The 18,138-nt window shown below is 55.9% G+C and overlaps 1 protein-coding gene across 6 annotated transcripts in view; it reads right to left on the bottom strand.

Annotated features, from left to right (window-relative positions):
• Positions 1 to 18,138, bottom strand: part of ARHGAP23 (Rho GTPase activating protein 23) — a 124,702-nt gene that overhangs the window by 65,669 nt on the left and 40,895 nt on the right. For 3 of the 6 annotated variants that reach the window (XR_006287641.1, XM_037886705.2, XM_037886707.2), the window contains exon 1: positions 3,973 to 4,795. The exons of 2 other annotated variants lie outside the window; for them this stretch is intronic. Coding sequence is in view for 3 of the 4 variants with exons in the window: in XM_037886705.2 (XP_037742633.1) it covers positions 3,973 to 4,281 (309 nt within the window). In the remaining variant the exon portion in view is untranslated. Of the gene's footprint in view, positions 1 to 3,972; positions 4,797 to 18,138 lie in introns of those variants that run through there. One more of the 6 variants, XM_037886708.2, reaches the window with a different exon arrangement.

Raw genomic sequence — 18,138 nt, 5'->3', positions numbered from 1 at the left:
CAGCTACTTTCCCCATCTGTGGTCTCCATTGTCCCGGCTGCCTGTTCGCTGGATTATTTTTAAGCTGACAGCTGAATGTGCCCTTGTGATTCTAACCAGTACAGGCAAGCCTCGGAAAGAGAGCCCGAGAGAGGGGGCAGCACATGTGCCACCTAGACATTAACCTGCAGCCATTACGACTCCCTCGCCCGCAGCGTCCACCCCAGACACACCAGTCTACCCTTCGCAGGGACGTCGGCAGGGCTCCCACATGGCTAGTCTGTGGCACTTGTTTAATTACGCACCTGCCCATGGTAACAGCTTGCTAGGAGCTGCCTCCAGGAAAGCTCCTGCCCGCCGCTCTCTCTGCTGCCTGTTGTCTCTCACCCCCATCATCTTCCATTCAGGCCCCCTCACCACCACCCCCCAGCCAGCAGATGCCGAGAGGCGGTGGGCTTCGGGAGTTCCTTGCCAACAGACCAGACAGCAGCCGGCCAGTGAACAAAGGACCCCATAGCATGAGATCCTTTGCCCCTCACAACCAAGGGGGCACCCCCAACATGGGCAAGTCCTTCCTGCCAGCCTGCCCTTTACGGCAGGTGGGCCGTTACCCTTAGCCCATCTTTCCGGCTATGTCCCTTGCTGCTGGCCCGTCCTGGGCACAGCCTTCAGATCACAGGTCAGTTATACCGGGGATGACTGTGGCCCAATGTGCCTAGACGGGGCCAAAGGGCCAATTCTGCAGCCCTTACTTATGGTGAGTAACACTTACTCAAAAAAGTAGGCCCACTGACTTGAATACAGCTACATCCATAAGTGCTTCTCAGCATCAGGGCTGCAAAATCATAGCCGTAAAGGATTAGGAGATGGTGCCTGTCCGCTCCCCTCGGCCAGTGGGGCTCAGCCATTCCCACTGCATGGCCCCCCCAGATCACAGCAGAAACGAGTTGCACAGCGCCCTGCTCATCTAGCCACTGGAAAACAGGAAGATGGTTGCGACCCCCTGAAACATTCTGTGACCTTCCTCAGGGCGAGACCCAGGCTGCTGCTCTGTAACACATAGGATCAAACTCGGGGCCTCCTCCGGCCCTTGGCCCCTTTCCCCGGAGGAGGGACGAGACCTGCAGGCGCCTCTAGAAACGGATCGCGCTGGGGGGAGACGGCTGGTTTCAAACTGGAGTGGGACTCAGCCCATCGAAGGCGCGTCAGTTTCTCAGTCAGCGCCTAGCGAAGGCTCGTGCGTCCTCCGCCACAGGACTTCGCCCCAGCGCTGGGTTCGGATCGTCACTGAGCGCACAGGGCAGGCTGCCTTTCCAGGGAGCGGAGACGTCCATTTCCCCCCTGCTCCTTCACAGAGTAGTATCGAGCAGCCTGATGTTTCCAGAGATGTAGCCCAGCCCCATGGCAGGTGCCCAGCGCCCCCCCAGCAGAGCAGGCACGGTTAGAGACGCAGGCAGGAGCGAAGGCCAGGCCCAGGCAAGAACAAAACCTGCCGCTGGACAAAGCGATGCCTCCCCCACCAAGACCATTCCAATACCAACCGGATGCTGGGAGCAGGGCCGGCTCTCGCTCCCAGCCGTAGCAGGTGCGGCAAAGTGTCAGGTGAGTTTGCCCGTGGGCAGCTGTGGCGTGGGAGGAGCGGACGTGGCTGGAGCAGCAGAACCCCTGGGCCGGGGCATTACGTGGCACGCGCCCAGCGTGCTCCTGCTGCTGGCCCTAGCAACCTCCATCTGCTGAACATGCTGCGGGCTTCATTTCCTCTCTCTCTTCAGGCCCTTCCCCTCGCTGCTGTTTGACAGAAAGAACCAGAGGACAAAACGCTCAGGAGGCCGTTTGGGCTAGTAAGGGCCTGGACTGGAACCTCGCCGTGCTGGGTTCTGCTCCTGAGTCTGCCCCTGACCAGCAGCCTGGCCTTGGGCAAGTCTCTTCTCTGTGCCCCGGTTTCGCCCCGTGTCTGTTTAGACTGTAAGCGCTCTGGGGCAGGGACCGTCTCCAGGTAAACGTTTGTACAGCACCCAGCCCAGTGAGGCTCACCCGTGGCTGGGGTCTCTAGGTGCTATTGGAATAAACACACGTCCCACCTTGAGCATCAGGAAAGGCCAAGTTCAATACCTGGCCTGTCACCCTTCCCCCGTGCCCTTTCCTTCTCTGGCCCTGGAGGAAGCCAATTTTCCCCCTTCTTTTTATTTTAACTGAGGACAGAAACATCCCCAGGTGCTGTGCCTGGCTGGGTCCCACTCCCTCATACTGCTCCGCTGAAATTCACCATGAGATGTGCAGATCTCTGGTGATGGGAGTCACCCGCAGTCCCCCAGCAAGGGCAATGAAAGAAGCCCCACACATATTGATGCCTGACTCCCCAAAGGGCTGGGGGGGGGCCAATTCCTTCCTGTTGGCACATCCCTCGCACCAGACTCTTTCAGTGTTACACAGGTCTCAGTTTTGCTCTGTACGTTACAGCAGCAACTTGAACATCTCACAGCCCCTGTTCTAGGAGGCTCCCAGGCCACAACTAATTCAGAGGCCACGTGAAGCTGGTAAATATTATCTGCGTTTTACAGGTGGAGAAACTGAGGCATGGAGGAGGAGAATGATTTGCCCGGGGTCACATAGCAACGAGTCCTGACATCCCCAGCCCCCTGCACTAAATCACTCAACAAGGCTGGCCCAATGTTGTGTATAAACAACCCACATGAAAACTAATCACAGCAACGATTTGTGCAAGCCGGTCATCTCAACGCTGGGCACAAAGCCATCACTGACTCACTCACTACCGGGCTGGCAGATCCCTGGGTTCACAAACACAGAGAAACCTTAACTCCCTCCCTTTATGTTCCTCACCCTGCGGTCATTCATTCGCCTCTCTCGTTCTGTCTGCTTTGCATTTTGTCCCCCATTGTGAGCCGACTCGACAGCCCTCAGAAGGGACGTCGGATGCACGACCGTCCAAGCACACACTGAACTTACGAACAGCCTCTTAGCTCTGTTCTGGGCACGCACTAGGCACTCCGTCAGCAGGTTAAGAGAGGAGGAAGCAACGGCTCACCAAGGAAATGCAGGTGGAACCCCAAACTCTGGGGTCCCTTTGTCCACTCTTTTCCCAGCTCCCCACAACCCCTCCACACTTCACCCACTTTCCTTCCCAACCCCATATATTGATTGTGGGCCGCACTCAGGCAAAACGCACATTAACATCAGTAAACCCAGGATCTGCTCCATTCTCGTTTATCACTCACACTGCTAAGCCGGAGTATCTGGTCACCATTCACTGAGAAGATATGAACCATGACATAGGGTAGAGAATGACTTCCACTACCCCCGTCCCACAAACCTCAGCAGAGAGAAGACCAAGCAGATAACCTGCCACGCGGAGTCCAACACCAAAACCAGAGGGCCAGAGACCCTTCGGGACTTTTCAGATCAATGGTCAAGACCGTGGTGGTGACCAGCAGAAGATGCAGGACCAGCCTTAGCAGAGACAGGGCACGGCCCTCCCTGCTGAAGTTCTGGGGAGGAGGTATCATGAAATACACCCCAGGAGATTAACCCTGCAGGCACCTTACCCCAAAGCAGACACAGGGGCGGAGAAACAAGCCCAGTCACCTCCCCCATACTCCTGGCAAAACTTGGGGCAGGAGGGTAAAGTCCCAGGAGAGAGAGACCCAACCCACTCCTATTACAGGGGAACAGAAGCTAGCAGACCTCCACCCAAGTTGGTGTCTTTGCCCCAGGTGCCATATTCACGGGCATCACTCGTTAGTCCCAAGTCCTAATCATGGCACACAGCAATACTTAGCCTCCAGTGACCCCTCTACTTCTTAGCACCCATCCATTAGGGGGTTAGGAAACATGCCACCCCAAATCATTCACGCACCCCCCATCGGACAGTGAACTAAGGCTACAAGGACTGGATCCCCCCTCCCCACGTTCCCCCACTCCAGGGTCAAAGGGGATCTAGGTGTGGTGACCAGGGCGCGCCGACGCATCTCTCACCATGTGGCGTGTCTCCAGCTGAGGGTGCGAGCGGCGTTTCTGCCTGGGGAGGGCGGCCCCGGCACGGTACCTATGCGCCAGGTCGGCATTGTCATTCCGCAGGCTGGTCAACCAGATGCAGCGGGGCTCGGGTGAGCTGCAGTCCACACCGATGGGCTGCTCAAACCGCCAGCCCTTCCCCGCCCGCTCCACACTCCACAGGGCCTTGCCCACCACCGACATGTTCCTCGGTGCAGCCAGAGGACGACGGGGTCCCCGCAGTCCCCTGTGGGGTGCCCTATCCCCACTGCCCACGCCTTCTTCCACCATCCAGCAAAGGGGAAGGGAGAGATTCTCCCTGGAAAGTCACTGACGGGGCGGAAGGCGTGAACTAAAGATTCTTTTGGGAGAGGCAAGTGAGCTGAATGGATCTCAGTCCCTGGCGCAGCTGATGCCCATCCCCTGTAGATCCATCGGTGGAGAGGGAACAGCAGAGCTTGCTCCCTGCTTCCCTCGGCTAGACCCTAAACTTCAGCAGAGTCTGGTGTAAAAACCCTCCCTGGCTGCCAGGCGGAGTCAGCTCGCTCGTCTGGTGTATCACAGATGAATGTTGATCGTTCCGGTCCTGGGCATGCCAGATACACGCACCCCCTCAGGATGCTGACCTGAACACACACCCCCCCACCCCCACCGAGGGGAAGGCACTGAAACCCTCTGACGCCGGAAAGCCAGCTTCCAGCCACACTGGGAACCAGCAGAGGCTGAGCTGAGGAGGCAGGAGCAGGCGGGCGGACGGACAGATAGACAGCAAGAGAGAATGCAGACGCTCTGCCTGCAGCTGCTCCGGGCTATCAGGCCACCCAGTATCACCCCGCCCACCCACCCCCTCCGGCGCTGCCTGGCTGGGCGACCCAGCCCCCTCCAGCTGACACAAGCGCAGGGGGGTTGGAAGTTTCACTTTGCTGATCTTTTTTTTTTTTTTTAAATCCTCCGGCTTCCTCCTCTCCCTCCCTCCCGGCCTCTTCCTTCCTTCCTCCCTCAACTCGCTTCCCAGCCTGGCAGCCCTGCGCCTGCCAAGAGAAGGTGGGCGGGGGGGAGGGAGTGCATTCGAGTGACTAGAGCAAGAGTCCGGACTCCTGGGTTCTCTTCCTGGAGCCGGCGGCTGACACGGGGCTGATTCACCAGCCCTGCTCCGTGCATCACTGTTTCCCCAGTTACGAAACGGGGTGATGAGCCCGACCCACTTCTGCCAAGTGCATTGGGGTCCTTGAATGAAAAGAGGCATTGGGAAGTGGACACAAGGCAGGCCAGAGCTGGGGAGCACAGCACGAGGTGTCACCCCAGGACACACTCAGCGGGGATTCTCAGAGCTGGGCGGCTCCCATCTCTACTTTCTCACTCTCTTCCCTTCTTGTTCTCTCTCTGAGCTGCACATTTGCCCAGAGACTGGCTGGCCAGCGCTGGGGAACCAGGCCTGGGATTCCCCCATGCAACGGCCCCCAAGACAATGCCTCACCCACTAGGGACCCCTCTAGGGCTGGTTCAGTCACCATAGCCCATTTGATCTTTGACCCCCATGCTAAGCTGACCCCTTTGTGGTGGCACTGAGCACCCATTTTAACGATGACGTGGAGACTTGCCCATTAGCAATCGGCCTGGGAATGTTCCAAATCCTACCACTCTCAATAGCCACCAAACGAGAATGACTTTTGGTCACTTTCAGCCTCAGACGGGTTCGAACCGGGGACCTCAAGGATTCTGATTAGATCCAGGACAGCCAAGACCTCTGGAGTTGCCATTTGGACTCAAAAGGCAGTGAGAACACAATGCTGGCACGCCGGTGTCGCTGGAACGCACACAGACATAATCGCTCCCGGGGAGATGTGTGGACAGGGAAGGGAATCTTTCCCAGAGCATCCTGGGTCAATATTTGTACAGTACCTTGCGTGTGTGCTCAGTGCTTCTGAGACATGGTCCCTACCCTAAAGGGCTGAGATGAGTGATGGAAACTGACCAGCGTGGCCAGAGGGAGAGGTGGGTAGATGGGTTGAGCAAAGAGAGATCAGGCAGTCCCGTAGTGGGATGAGGCTTTGAGAGAGGAGGAGATGACACCATAGCAGAGATCTGCAGCAGAGAGGCAAAGAGAAGCTGGTAGTGTGGCTAGACTGGTACTCAGGACCCCTGGGTTCTATTCCCAGCTCTGCCACTGACCTCAGGCAAGTTACTCTCCGTGCCTCAGTTTCCCCAATTACCCTGAGCCTGTTTGGTCCATTTAGCCAGTGAACTCTTGGTGGCAGGGACCGCCTCTGCCTCTGTGGCTAACAACTCTGACTACTGTAATGTAGTCCCTGCTGCGCTGGAGGAGGGAGATCAGCCCAGGAGGAGGGGGCAGCAGGGAAAGCAGGCGACAGTTCGCAAGGGGGCAGGAGTGGGCAGGGTGTGAGGCCAGGGGATCAGGGCCAGGACAGGGGAAAGGGAAGGACCAGGATGAAGGAGAGGACAAAGGGGCTGATTTGAAGGGACGAGCAGTCAGGATGGGGGTGTGTGCGAGACACACCCTAAGATCATTTCACCTGCAGCACACTGGAAAGAGTGAGGGGGAGGCAGGCTGGGGGCGGAAGGACAGCCTAGTAGATGCAAGGCTGCCCTGGGACTCAGGAAACCTGGGTCCAATTCCCAGCCACAGACTCCCTGGATGAGCCACGTAAGCCCCTGTGGGCCTCAGTTCCCCATCTGTAAAATGGGACTACCAGCTCCCAGGGGCAAGGCGCTCAGATACCATAGCGCTGGGGGCCAGATAAGGACCTGGACAGAGACCGTCTGTAACATGATGCTGCCATGGGACCAGCAGACACACCCTGACTGCAGCCCTGTCCTGTTCTGCTATGGGGCTGGCCTGACAGGTGCTTCCCCGACATGCACCAAACCCATGGGCCCCTCCAGGGCTCCGGCAAGGCTAGGACGCAGCTACAGTCCCACCTCTGCGACAACCCAGAGCCAGCGGGGCCTGGGCCCCAGCGCCGGGGGGGAGCCTCTCCCCAGTGGGCGTTAACAGGAAGGGAAAAGGAAGTGGCACTGCCCAGGCCACGCGGGTGCTGATCAACCAGCCCCCAACGGCACCAATGCCCCATGCACATGGGCTCCACCTAACTGGGGCATGGAGCTGGCGCTTGCAAACACAAGGCGGGGGGTCCAGCCGCCTGCCGCGGGGAGGATCGGACAGAAGCCCAGGCCGTTTCCATGGCAACGTTTGTTCCTCTCATTTCCTGTTTGCCAGTTTTTAACCGGACTTTGCCTTGGCGGGAGCCGACAAGGCCAGGGAGCGAGGCGGGGAGCCAAGGGAGAGAGGTCAGCGACTGGTGCAAGGCAGAAGGGAAGGAGCGCTGTGCCCATCCCAGGGCAGGGACCCGGGCCAGAGTGGGCCAGGGGTCCCAGGAAGCGAGGGCTGCCCCACCGCTAGGATGGGGCAAAGGAGAGTGGCTGAGGGGGTCAGAGGCAAACCCAGCCCATTGTGGGGCAGAGGTGGCTCCAGGGTTGAAAGGTGGGTGGCTCCTCCCAGCGTGGGGCTATGGGAGGAGAGAGGCTAAAAGTGGGGGACTCCCGCTCTGCAGTCCTCCTGCCAGGGCCGGGCGGGTGAAAGGGGCAGGGGGCATTTGGCAGTGATCTTCCCTCCTCCCCCCACTTCCGAGGGAGAGGGAAGGCTGAGCAGACTCGCAGAGGGGCCAGGAGGGTGGGGCAGATCTCGGGCAAGCATCTGGCTTTGGTGCCGAGGGTCCTGCTCCTCCCATTGGGTCGGCACCATGCAGGATGGGCCCCCTTGCCTATGGCCAGGCCCCGCATAAGCAGGTCCCACGGAGCATTCTTGCAATTCTAGTGTCTGAGGACAACCATGTGCGGCCGCTCCGGGGAAATGCCAATCATTGTTCGGATTGTATCCCTCGGCCTCCAGGGGCCAGGGACTCAGCTGCCAGCAGGCACTGCCTCTTCCACCTCTCTGGGCTCGCTCCATTCGCCTCGTCCTCATCAGAGCAACGCCAGCCAACGCCACAAGAACCCTCCGCAGCTAGGTGGGTGAGGAATCAGCTCCCCCCACCAGACTGTTACCAACACCCCCAGCCATTGGGGTATCAACCTAACAGAAGCTAAAGCAGCGACCAGCCAATCAGATTCATCTCACTTGGGGGCACAGGTACCTGCTGGGATCTGAGTCACCCCTACAATGCAGGTAGCAATTTACATAACGGCCTGGGTTGTTGGCTGTAAGCAATGATCGACCTCCCCTGCCCCAGCAGATCCCTTGGTGACAAGCGCACTGGGGACAGAACGGGTGCAGTGCGGTCAGCCCAACAGAGCAAGGGCGAGAATCAGAAAACGAGAGAGGGCGCACGAGCGCATGGTGGACGTGGAAGGCGAGCGTGCCCTGGACAGGAGAGAGACGGGGCACATGTGCTGGATGGGAGAGAGAAAGAGCTGTCGTGAGCACGCCCCATCAGATGGATGAGATCAAGGGGGAGCGATCGGAGGAGGGACATAAGAACACAAGAATGGCCACGCTGGGTCAGACCAATGGTCCAGCTAGCCCAGTGTCCTGTCTATAACAGTGGCCAATGCCAGGTGCTTCAGAGGGAATGAACAGAACAAGTCCCTTGTCATCCATTCCCAGCTTCTGACAGTTGGAGGTTCAGGGACACCCAAAGCATGGGGTTGTGTCCCTGACCATTTTGGCTAATAGCCATTGATGGACCTGTCCTCCAGGAACTCATCTAGTTCTTTTTGGAACCCAGTTATTCTTTTGATCTTCACAATGAGTGCCGCAGGGAAGTGTGAAGAAGTACTTCCTTTTGTTTGCTTCAAACCTGCTGCCTATTAATTTCACTGGGAGACCCCTGGTTCTTGTACTATGTGAGGGGATAAATAACGCTTCCTTATTCCCTTTCTCCACCCCATTCATGATTTTATAGACCTCTATCATATTCCCCCTTAGTCGTCTCTTTTCTAAGCAGGACAGTCCCAGTCTTATTAATCTCTCCTCATACAGACGCTGTCCCTGACCTTAATCATTTTCATTGTCCTTCTCTGTACTTTTCCAACCCTAGTACATCTTTTGTGAGATGGGGGGACCAGAACTGCATGCACGATTCAAGGTGTGGGCGTACCATGGATCTACACAGTAGCATCATGATACGGACTGTCTTATTATCCATCCCTTTAATAATCGTTCCTAACATTCTGTTCGCTTTTTGGACTGCTGCTGCACAGTGAGCAAACATTTTCAGCGAACTATCCATGGTGACTCCAAGATCTCTTTCTCAAGTGGTAACAGCTAATTTAGACCCCAACATTTAATATGTATAGTTGGGATTATGTTTTCCAATGTGCATTCCTTTGCATTTATAAACACTGAATTTCATCTGCCCTTTTGTTGCCCCGTCACTCAATTTTATGAGATCCCTTTGTAACTCCTCACAGTCAGCTCTGGATTTATCCTGAGTAATTTTATATCGTCTGCAAACTTTGTCACCTCACTGTTCACCCCTTTTTCCAGATCATTTGTAAATAAGCTGAGTGGTACTGCTCCCAGTTCAGATCCTGGGGGACCCCATTATTTACCTCTCTCCATTGTGAAAACTGACAATCTATCCCTACCCTTTGTTTCCTGTCTTTTAACCAGTGACTGATCCATGAGAGCACCTTCCCTCTTATCCCATGACTCCTTGATTTGCTTAAGAGCCTTTGGTGAGGGACGTTGTCAAAGGCTTTCTGAAAGTCTAAGTACACTATATCACCTTTATCCACCGCTGTTGACCGACTCAGAGAATTCTAATAGATTGGTGAGGCATGATTTCCCTTTACAAAAGCCGTGTTGACTCTTCCCCAACAAGTCATATTCATCTGTGTGTCTGATAATTCTGTTCTTTACTATAGTTTCAAGCAATATGCCTGGTACTGAAGTTAGGTTGTAATTGCCAGGATCGCCTCTGGAGCCTTTTTTAAAAACATGGTTTTACATTAGTTACCCTCCAGGCATCTGGTACAGATGCTGAAATAAGCAATGGGTTACATACCACTGTTATGAATGAGAGCGACCGAGGGGGAGAGCGCATGAGAGCGTGTTGGAGGAGGAACAAGAGCCAGCAGCGACAGGGAGCGCGCACAAGAGCGCGTCGGTCGGAAAAGGAACGAGAGCCAGCAGCGACAGGGAGCGCGCACGAGAGCGCGTCGGTCGGAAAAGGAACGAGAGCCAGCAGCGACAGGGAGCGTGCACGAGAGCGCGTCGGTCGGAGAAGGAACGAGAGCCAGCAGCGACAGGGAGCGCGCACGAGAGCGCGTTGGTCGGAGAAGGAACGAGAGCCAGCAACGACAGGGAGCGTGCACGAGAGCGCGTCGGTCGGAGAAGGAACGAGAGCCAGCAGCGACAGGGAGCGCGCACGAGAGCGCGTCGGTCGGAGAAGGAACGAGTGCCAGCAGCGACAGGGAGCGCGCACGAGAGCGCGTTGGTCGGAGAAGGAATGAGAGCAAGAGAGGGGAACGTGTAGTTGAAGGGCTGCGATCATGACTCCACAGGAAATACATGGGATATATTCATTAGTCCATGTGTTCCATGCCAGAGTTACAGCCCTGGAGCCTTCTATTTATGGCCCATCTGCATGGCCCATTCAATCGCTTGGCCTCTGAGGACATGGACAGTGAGGGGGCCCGTTAGCACTGGCTCAGGGACGTGCTCGCCATGCAGAACTGGACCAAGAGCTTGCTGCAGAGGTGAGGAATAATGAAAAGGCTGGTCACAGAGAGGTGTCACAAGGCAAAGCCCCAAAGGTCATGGCTGGGGCCCTACCAAATTCACGGCCATGAAAAAAGCGTCACAGACCACGAAATCTGGTCTCCCCCACGAAATCTGGTCTTGTGTGTGCTTTTACCCTATACGATACAGATTTCACGGGGGAGGCCAGCGTTTCTCAAATTGGGGGTCCTGACCCAAAAAGGAGTTGCGGGGGGTGGGGTGGGGTGCCACAAGCTTATTTTGGGGGGTGGAGGGGGTCACGGTATTGCCACCCTTACTTCTGTGCTGATGCCGTCAGAGCCGGGCGGCCAGAGACCGGCGGCTGTTGGCCAGGCGCCCAGCTCGGAAGGCAGCGTCCTGCCAGCCGCGGCGCAGAAGTGAGGGTGGCGATAGCAGTCCAGGCCATCCTTCCTTCTGCGCTGCTGCTGGTGGAGGCTCTGCCCCCAGAGGGGGGCTCCCGGCCAGCAGCCGCTGCTCTCCAGCTGCCCAGCTCTGAAGGCAGGGTCACTGCAAGCAGCAGTGCAGAAGTAAGGGTAGCAGTACCACAACCCCCCCCCTACAATAGCTTTGCGACCGCCTCCCCTCCCTGCAACTCCTTTTTGGGTCAGGACCCTCACAATTACAACACCTTGACATTTCACATTTAAATAGCTGAAATCATGAAATTTATGATTTTTAAAACCCTGTGACTGTGAAATTGACCAAAAGGGACCATGAATTTGGTAGGGCCCTAGTTACGGCTGGGGATCCCCTTCCATCACTGTAGGCACCTACCCCTCTGGCTTTATCCAGGGCAGCTGGGGAGACGTGCATGGAGCAGGAAGCTCAGGACAGACTATCTGGCTCTCTCAGCTGATTCAGCCTTGGCAGGCTGCACCCTCCTGTTTCCTTTCCTTCCCCAACTCCCTCCCTCTCCTCTGCCCCCCCCTCACGCCCCGGCCTTTGTCAGAAATGCTGGCTAAGCTAACATGACATAGTTGGCGGAGAGGTGTGCATCTCATGAGAGCTTCAGCCTAAGCAAGACGCTCTGTCCAGGCTGATCCCAGCTCACGAGGTTCCACGCGGCCGCCCTCACGCCACCCCTATACACACCGTGCCAGCCCCTCAGCCGTACCATCTCCCCAGATCCCTGTGGAAACATCCTCCCAGAGCCTGCCCTGCTCCAAGGTGGGCTGGGGATTGCTACACGGCCCTGGTTGGCGTCTTCCCGACATGTCCCAACAAGCTGAGCCGCTGAGCCTGAGAAACGAGACGGGCCACTGTGCAGCTGTCAGCAGATGAGGGCGGGATGGGGAGGGGGGCTTTTGTTTCCAACTACCCAATAAAACTACATAAAACGGCAAAAGTGACTTGCCTGGGAGCGGAGCTGGCCTCCTCCTGCCAACGGGGGCAAGCGAGCTCAGGTGGCACCTGGCCACATCCTGCTTTTCCCCTCTAGGTCTTTGGAGTGGATTGTGCGTGACCCTGCCGCTCAGAGACGCCCGCGGCTCTGGTTTGGAAGGCGCCCTGCAGGCCGAATGGCTCAGGCAGTTGTTAAAGGGCTAGAGAGCTGGGCACCGGCTCAGACCCAGCCAGGGGCAGCGGTGGCTGAAATGTCTCACGCTCCAACTGTTTTTTTTTTGTTTTTTTTTTTTTTGGGGGGGGGGGGCCACGGGAGGGGATTATTTGATTATTTTAAACTGCCGCAAAGTTCACTGGGCCCCTTATAAACACCTGTAACAGCGACACACTCCAAACAGAACATACATGGGTGGATCACAAAGCCCATTTTAAAGGGAGAAAACACTCGCTCATAGGATCTTTAATACAGTCAAATACAAGCGAGGGTAGCTCGCAGCAGCCCCCCATTCACTACTTCCAGTCCCATTTGGAACTCAAAAGAAGGGAGAATGCCCCTTGCTCCAACTCACAGCAGTAGCATTAACCGGAGTCGGCCTTCCAGGTGCCCCGGGGGACCGACAGACGATCCCACCCATTTTACTCCCATTTATTTGCGTCGATGTCTTTCATAAAAAGCCCACCTGGAGCTCTGGGTGAATGTACAGCAGCGGATCACTGTCCAAAATATCAGCTCCCCCGCCTAACCCAAGGCTCTCCCACTGCCCAGCGGAGCAGGGGAAAGTTTACTCGTGTGAGTAAGAGCGGCAGGATCAGGCTCCGGCCTTGTTCTGACAGCCCAAACTGGGAAAGGTCAGGTGGTGTTCAGCAGGGCAGATTCTACCCGTCGGAATGTGAGAGGGGCTGGCCTCCTGCCAACATACTTTGCAGTTTCACCCAGGAGTGTCCTAAATATACAGCCAAGCAAGGGCAATGGAAGAATACAGCAAGTTCCCAGAATGCAACACACACACACAGACACTTTCCCTTAGCTGACTCCCTGTGGGCGGCAGAGCCCTCTGCTGGCTCACTACCAGCATTCATTCCCTTTCAGTGTGGAATGGAAAACCGGGAAGGAGAGCGAAGTGACTGTTTCTCACCCTCATCACATTTACACAACGCTTTGAGCTTGGCTTTGCCTTCAGCCTCCTCTGCCTCTGTCTAGCATCGACCGCCCCACGGGCTCACAGCACGAAGGGATGAAAAGGAATCTTGTGAACACACAAACCTGTCTCTGGTATTTATCCGGCCCCCTTTACCAGTATCTGAGCATCTCACCGCCTTTAATGTATTTATCCTCACGACACTCCTGTCAGGCAGGGCAGGGCAGGGCTACTATCTACATTGTGCAGGTGGGGAAACTAAGGCACAGACCGACTATGTGACCTGCCCAAGATCACCAGGTCTACCAAGACCTAGGCTGCTTTCCTACCTGCTAGACCATCCTTCCTCTCCAAGACACCCTTCTCTTGGGAGAGGGTTACCTACTCCTGTAACAAGTTACAACCCAGGCATCAATCCCACAAAAACTTACACACATGCGTAACTTTAAGCCCAGGACTAGCCCCGCTGGATTCGCTTTTGCAGGATCGGGGGCAAGGCAAACAGAACTGACGGCGATGAGAGAAATATATCTTTGTCCTCTGTTTTTTTCAGACTGTTTACGTTGTGCATTTGACAGCACTTTGCGTCTAGTCACTTGCACAATCTCTGCCTGTTGTGTTGTGTGGGTCTCTTGTATAGAAACAGGGGAGAGGAAAAGATTTATCATCGACAGGAAAACACCCTGGGAAAACCACCGAAATTGGCAGATGGAGCCAGGGCAAGTGGAGCGCCGGGAAGTCCCTTGCAACTTATTTTCGAAAGTTGACTTGATTTCCCATCATTGATCGTGCTCCTGTATCAACAGAATTGGTGTAAGCAGAGGCCAGCTCACCCATATACACTACCCCCTCCCACCAATGGCCAGACCTTGGCATGATCAAAGGGCATTCATTCTCCAACGGCGCTACTGAGCTGGGCCAGAAATGAACCAGCCCCAGGCCTAACAGAGCAAGGCTCTATGTCACATTTATAACCCTCCGAGCCTTCCAGCTACCACACGGGCAGGGACAAGAGGGATCTCTCACTAGGCCTGGATGCGACAAGCAGAATGGGAACTGACAGACCAGTCCTGAGCCTTTATACCAAACCATCCCTTTTTCCCCCGCTTCACCTTTCAAACAGGAACCCAACGGGGAAGCTCCTTTCGGCAGAAACAACAACGATTGTCCCGGAAGGCAGCTTCAGATTTTATCCTTGTGCGATCATGCCGGAAAGGACAACCTTGCCCACTACTGCCCTCTACTGGTCTATCGGCTCCCACCACCCACCAGGCTCCTGGAGCCACTCCTGTAATTCACTGGTTAGTAATAATACTTTAGTACTTATATTATTAGTCACTATTTGTACTGAGGCTACGCCTAGGAGCCCCGGTCATGGTCCACGGCCTCCCTGTGTTAAGACGCTGTTCATAAAAGGATCTAGAGATGAAAACTACTTTATTTAATACTTGCAACCCCCAGGGAGATATTTGCCTCATTTTACTTGTGGGGAAACTGAGGCTCAGAGCGATCTAAAGTCACATGGTTTGGATCAGCTCAGAGGGACGGGGCTTCCCAGGGGTGCTTGTGCAGAAGCAACAAGTGGAGAAGGAAGCACTTAGACCCAGCTCCTTCTGCAATCTCCGTCTCAGACAGCATCTCCCATCGCTTCCCAGGCAGTCTCTCCAGCCTGTTCCTTTCACTGCCACAGACTGACACCGGGCAGGCAGCAGGTGCACCGGGGCTGCTGCTTATTGCACTACAGCCAAACCATCTCACTGTGTCCCCCCCACATCTTTTTCTTGGATCCACCTGCGCCTGCAAGTTCCTTGAGGCAGGGGCCATCCTGTCATTACGCGTACACAGCACCTAGCGCAATGGGGCCCTCGTCCCAGGCTGTCCCTCGGAGGTACTCCTCTAGCCCCCAGCACCAGAGCACGCACAGCTCGCTATTGTTACTGTATTTATCCTCCCAAGACCCCTGAGAGGTAGGGCAGAGCTGTTCCACTCATTGCACAGATGGGAAATTGAGCCCCAGAGCGGCTAAGTGACTTGTCCAAGGCAAGTCTGTGGCAGAGCAGCGAACCAAATCCATGTCTCCCACATCCCAGGCTGGTGCCCCAACCACTAGGCAAGCCTTCCTCCCACTGGACCATTCTTCAGGGGCCAGTAGGTGCCCCAATGGTACAAACAACAACAGGACGTCCAGAGAATCTGTGCCAGAGCCAGGAATTAAACCCAGGAGTCCTAACTTTCAGCCCTGAGCTCAGATCATGCCCATGTCCCATGACAGAGGCCTGCGTTTCTCCCTGAGTCCACAGTCAGGAGCTGTGGGTCACAAGGGCTCCATGTAATGGTACAGTCCCCGCAAAGCGTTTGCTACACCCCACCGGGGAACCCGTTCATTGGTGCTTCCACGCAACAGCCCCCGGGGCCCGAGCTGTCGTCAGCTCCAGCTGGGACCCGCCACAGAGTTCACAAAGCGCCTCTCCTCTCCCACCACCAACCCCCCGCCCGAGCACGGCGCACTGCATAAGAGGCCTGCGTGGATATCAGCACGCCACATCCCGACACCCTCCGGCACACGTCCTGTTCCCTGAACATCTGCAGCTGGCCCAGTCATCGCCGGAATGACTCTCACTAACCCTTGGCCCCAGCGTGAAGAGAAGAACATCCCACTCTGGGAAAGAGAGAGGAAGTGAGACAGGAGCAGGGAATCGAAGCTACCCTCCTTCAGATCCCAGACCAAGGGACAAGTGATCATGAAGATTCAACAGCGAGAGAGGAGACACGTCTGGTGCTATTTAAAAGCTGAGCTCTGGGACCTCCAGTCACTCTGCTTCCGACCTTATCTTCCCCCCTTGTGTGAGATGATACACATTAGATAGCATAAAAACTGTTGAGAAGAACATCACCGCCAGGGCAAATGCCAACCACTGTCTGGATGTTTGCCCGCAGGGTAGGTTATTTCACCTAGGTCCTGGCACCTTCCTCTGAATCACCCGGACCGTGTCCAGGAGAGACAGGATAGTGCCTGGGCAGGTCAGAAGTCACATCTGGTGTGGCAGTTCCTACATTATAGCAGTTTGCAAGAATCCAGCTGCTAACCTAAGATCATCGTCAGAATGGTGTGACTTTCGGGACCCCGGACATCCTGCACACAACCAGGGCTTGAGCGGAACCAGTCCATGTGATTTCAGGACTAATAACTCTTTTCCTAGCTTCAGCCCTGGACCAGAGATGAGAAAGAGAGAGAAATCTTAGCTCCCTAAGAAGATGGAAGGGAGGCGATAAAACCAAACAAGGGAATTAGAAATGGAAAAAGCGAATGACTCTCTGAGCTGGGAGGAAGGATTTCTCTAAATGGAACAGGCCAGCAAAGGATGGAGAGATCTGGGATGGCGAGATTGTTTTTGTCATTCGGGCGGAGGGGGGAGCGGAGGGGAGATGGCCAAACACTAATCCCTCCCGAACTGTGAGCTGAGATTAGGGTCAGAAAAATGAGAGCTTAATAGGATTTCCAGGGCAGATAAAGCCCATGCTGAAACAATAACTGAATTTCAGACCTTATATGGGAAAGAGCTTCCCCACCTGGGCGCGTGGCAGCCAAGATAGAGGGAGCGGAGAAGGGGTCCATCCACCGGCTCCCTGCAGGGCCAGTACAAATTCAGACACTAGGCAGGGTTCTTGTGTATAACCCCTGTGCTCCCCCCAGCTCCCGTGTCTCCCCCTGGTAAGGGAATAGTTTGTACTAGGAGGTGGGAGGGGAGTGAATGGACCCAGGTCAGTTTCAAGGGCAAACAGTCGGAAATGCCCGGCAGCGAGAGAGACGGGGGTGGGATCCAGAGGACTCTAGATCCTGTCTCCCGGGTGGGATCGCTGGATTCCGAAATGCACCCCCAGGGCAGCAGCTTCCCAGCAGCTAATGGAGCGCGGCTCTGAGAGCCCCTGAGAGTCAAGCACCTGCCCGGCCGGATTCCAACCTGTGATCATCGCCCTGGGATGTCAGGCGAGCAAACACAGCGCTGCCTGGCTGACAGCTGAGGCTTGACACCAAGGAGTCAGCCAGCTCCTCCCACGCTTGGGGTCGGGGTCAGGGACTCCCCCCACCATCACCTCACACTGAAGGCTTTGCCTTTCCTCTTGTCCCAAGCTCTCTGGGATCAAATCCACCCAAAAGTGACTCCCAAGAACTAATCCATTTAAAACCAGCCCTCAGCCTGATTATGCCCCCATTCCCACCCCCTCGACCTTAGCGGACCAGCATCCAGGGCCAGGTAAGTCTACCGTGATTATCCTCATTAGAGCAAGAACCATTCCAGGGAGGCCTCAGGGACATGGAAAGGGGAGGGAGGCTGGCAGCACATGGGAAGGGCTGGCGGAGGAGTGCCCAGAGAGGGGTGGGAGTGACAGGGTGTTCCTCACTCCAGGCAGGACCACAGCAGTTAGAGACAGAAGCAAAGCCAATGTGGCTGCCAAGGCAGAACAGGTCAACCATGACAGAGGCCTGGCGGGTGCAGACCTGTGTCAATAGAGTGGCAGGAAAACATCTGGAGATAAAGAGCTTTGGGCCATAAACAAGGAGCTGGAACATAAGAAAATGAAATCTGCCCGGAGCAGCACCCTCCTCCCTCCCCGTCCCAGCTGCCCCCTGGAGTCTGTCTCGCCAACAGCTCTGCCCCTTGCGTGGTCTGGCATGGGGGCACATCTGTTTGGGTTCATACGTGGACGGTGCTTCGAGCACCCGGAACACCTGGTAATGAACGGGGCTGTCCCGTGGGCCACCCAGCTGCAATGCCTGCATTTCTAAATAGCCCCGCAGCCACAGAGGAAGCCCAGCGTAATGAATGTGTGCACTGTGGAGCACAGACACAGTTGCCAGAGAAATCTCTCTCTCTCTCTCACACACGCCTGTCTTGGGAAGCCCGGCCTAGAACCGCCAGCTCC

The sequence above is a fragment of the Chelonia mydas genome, chromosome 27, assembly GCF_015237465.2.
Source record: "Chelonia mydas isolate rCheMyd1 chromosome 27, rCheMyd1.pri.v2, whole genome shotgun sequence".
Taxonomy (NCBI): domain Eukaryota; kingdom Metazoa; phylum Chordata; order Testudines; family Cheloniidae; genus Chelonia; species Chelonia mydas.
This window is presented reverse-complemented; position numbering and strand designations above follow the sequence as displayed.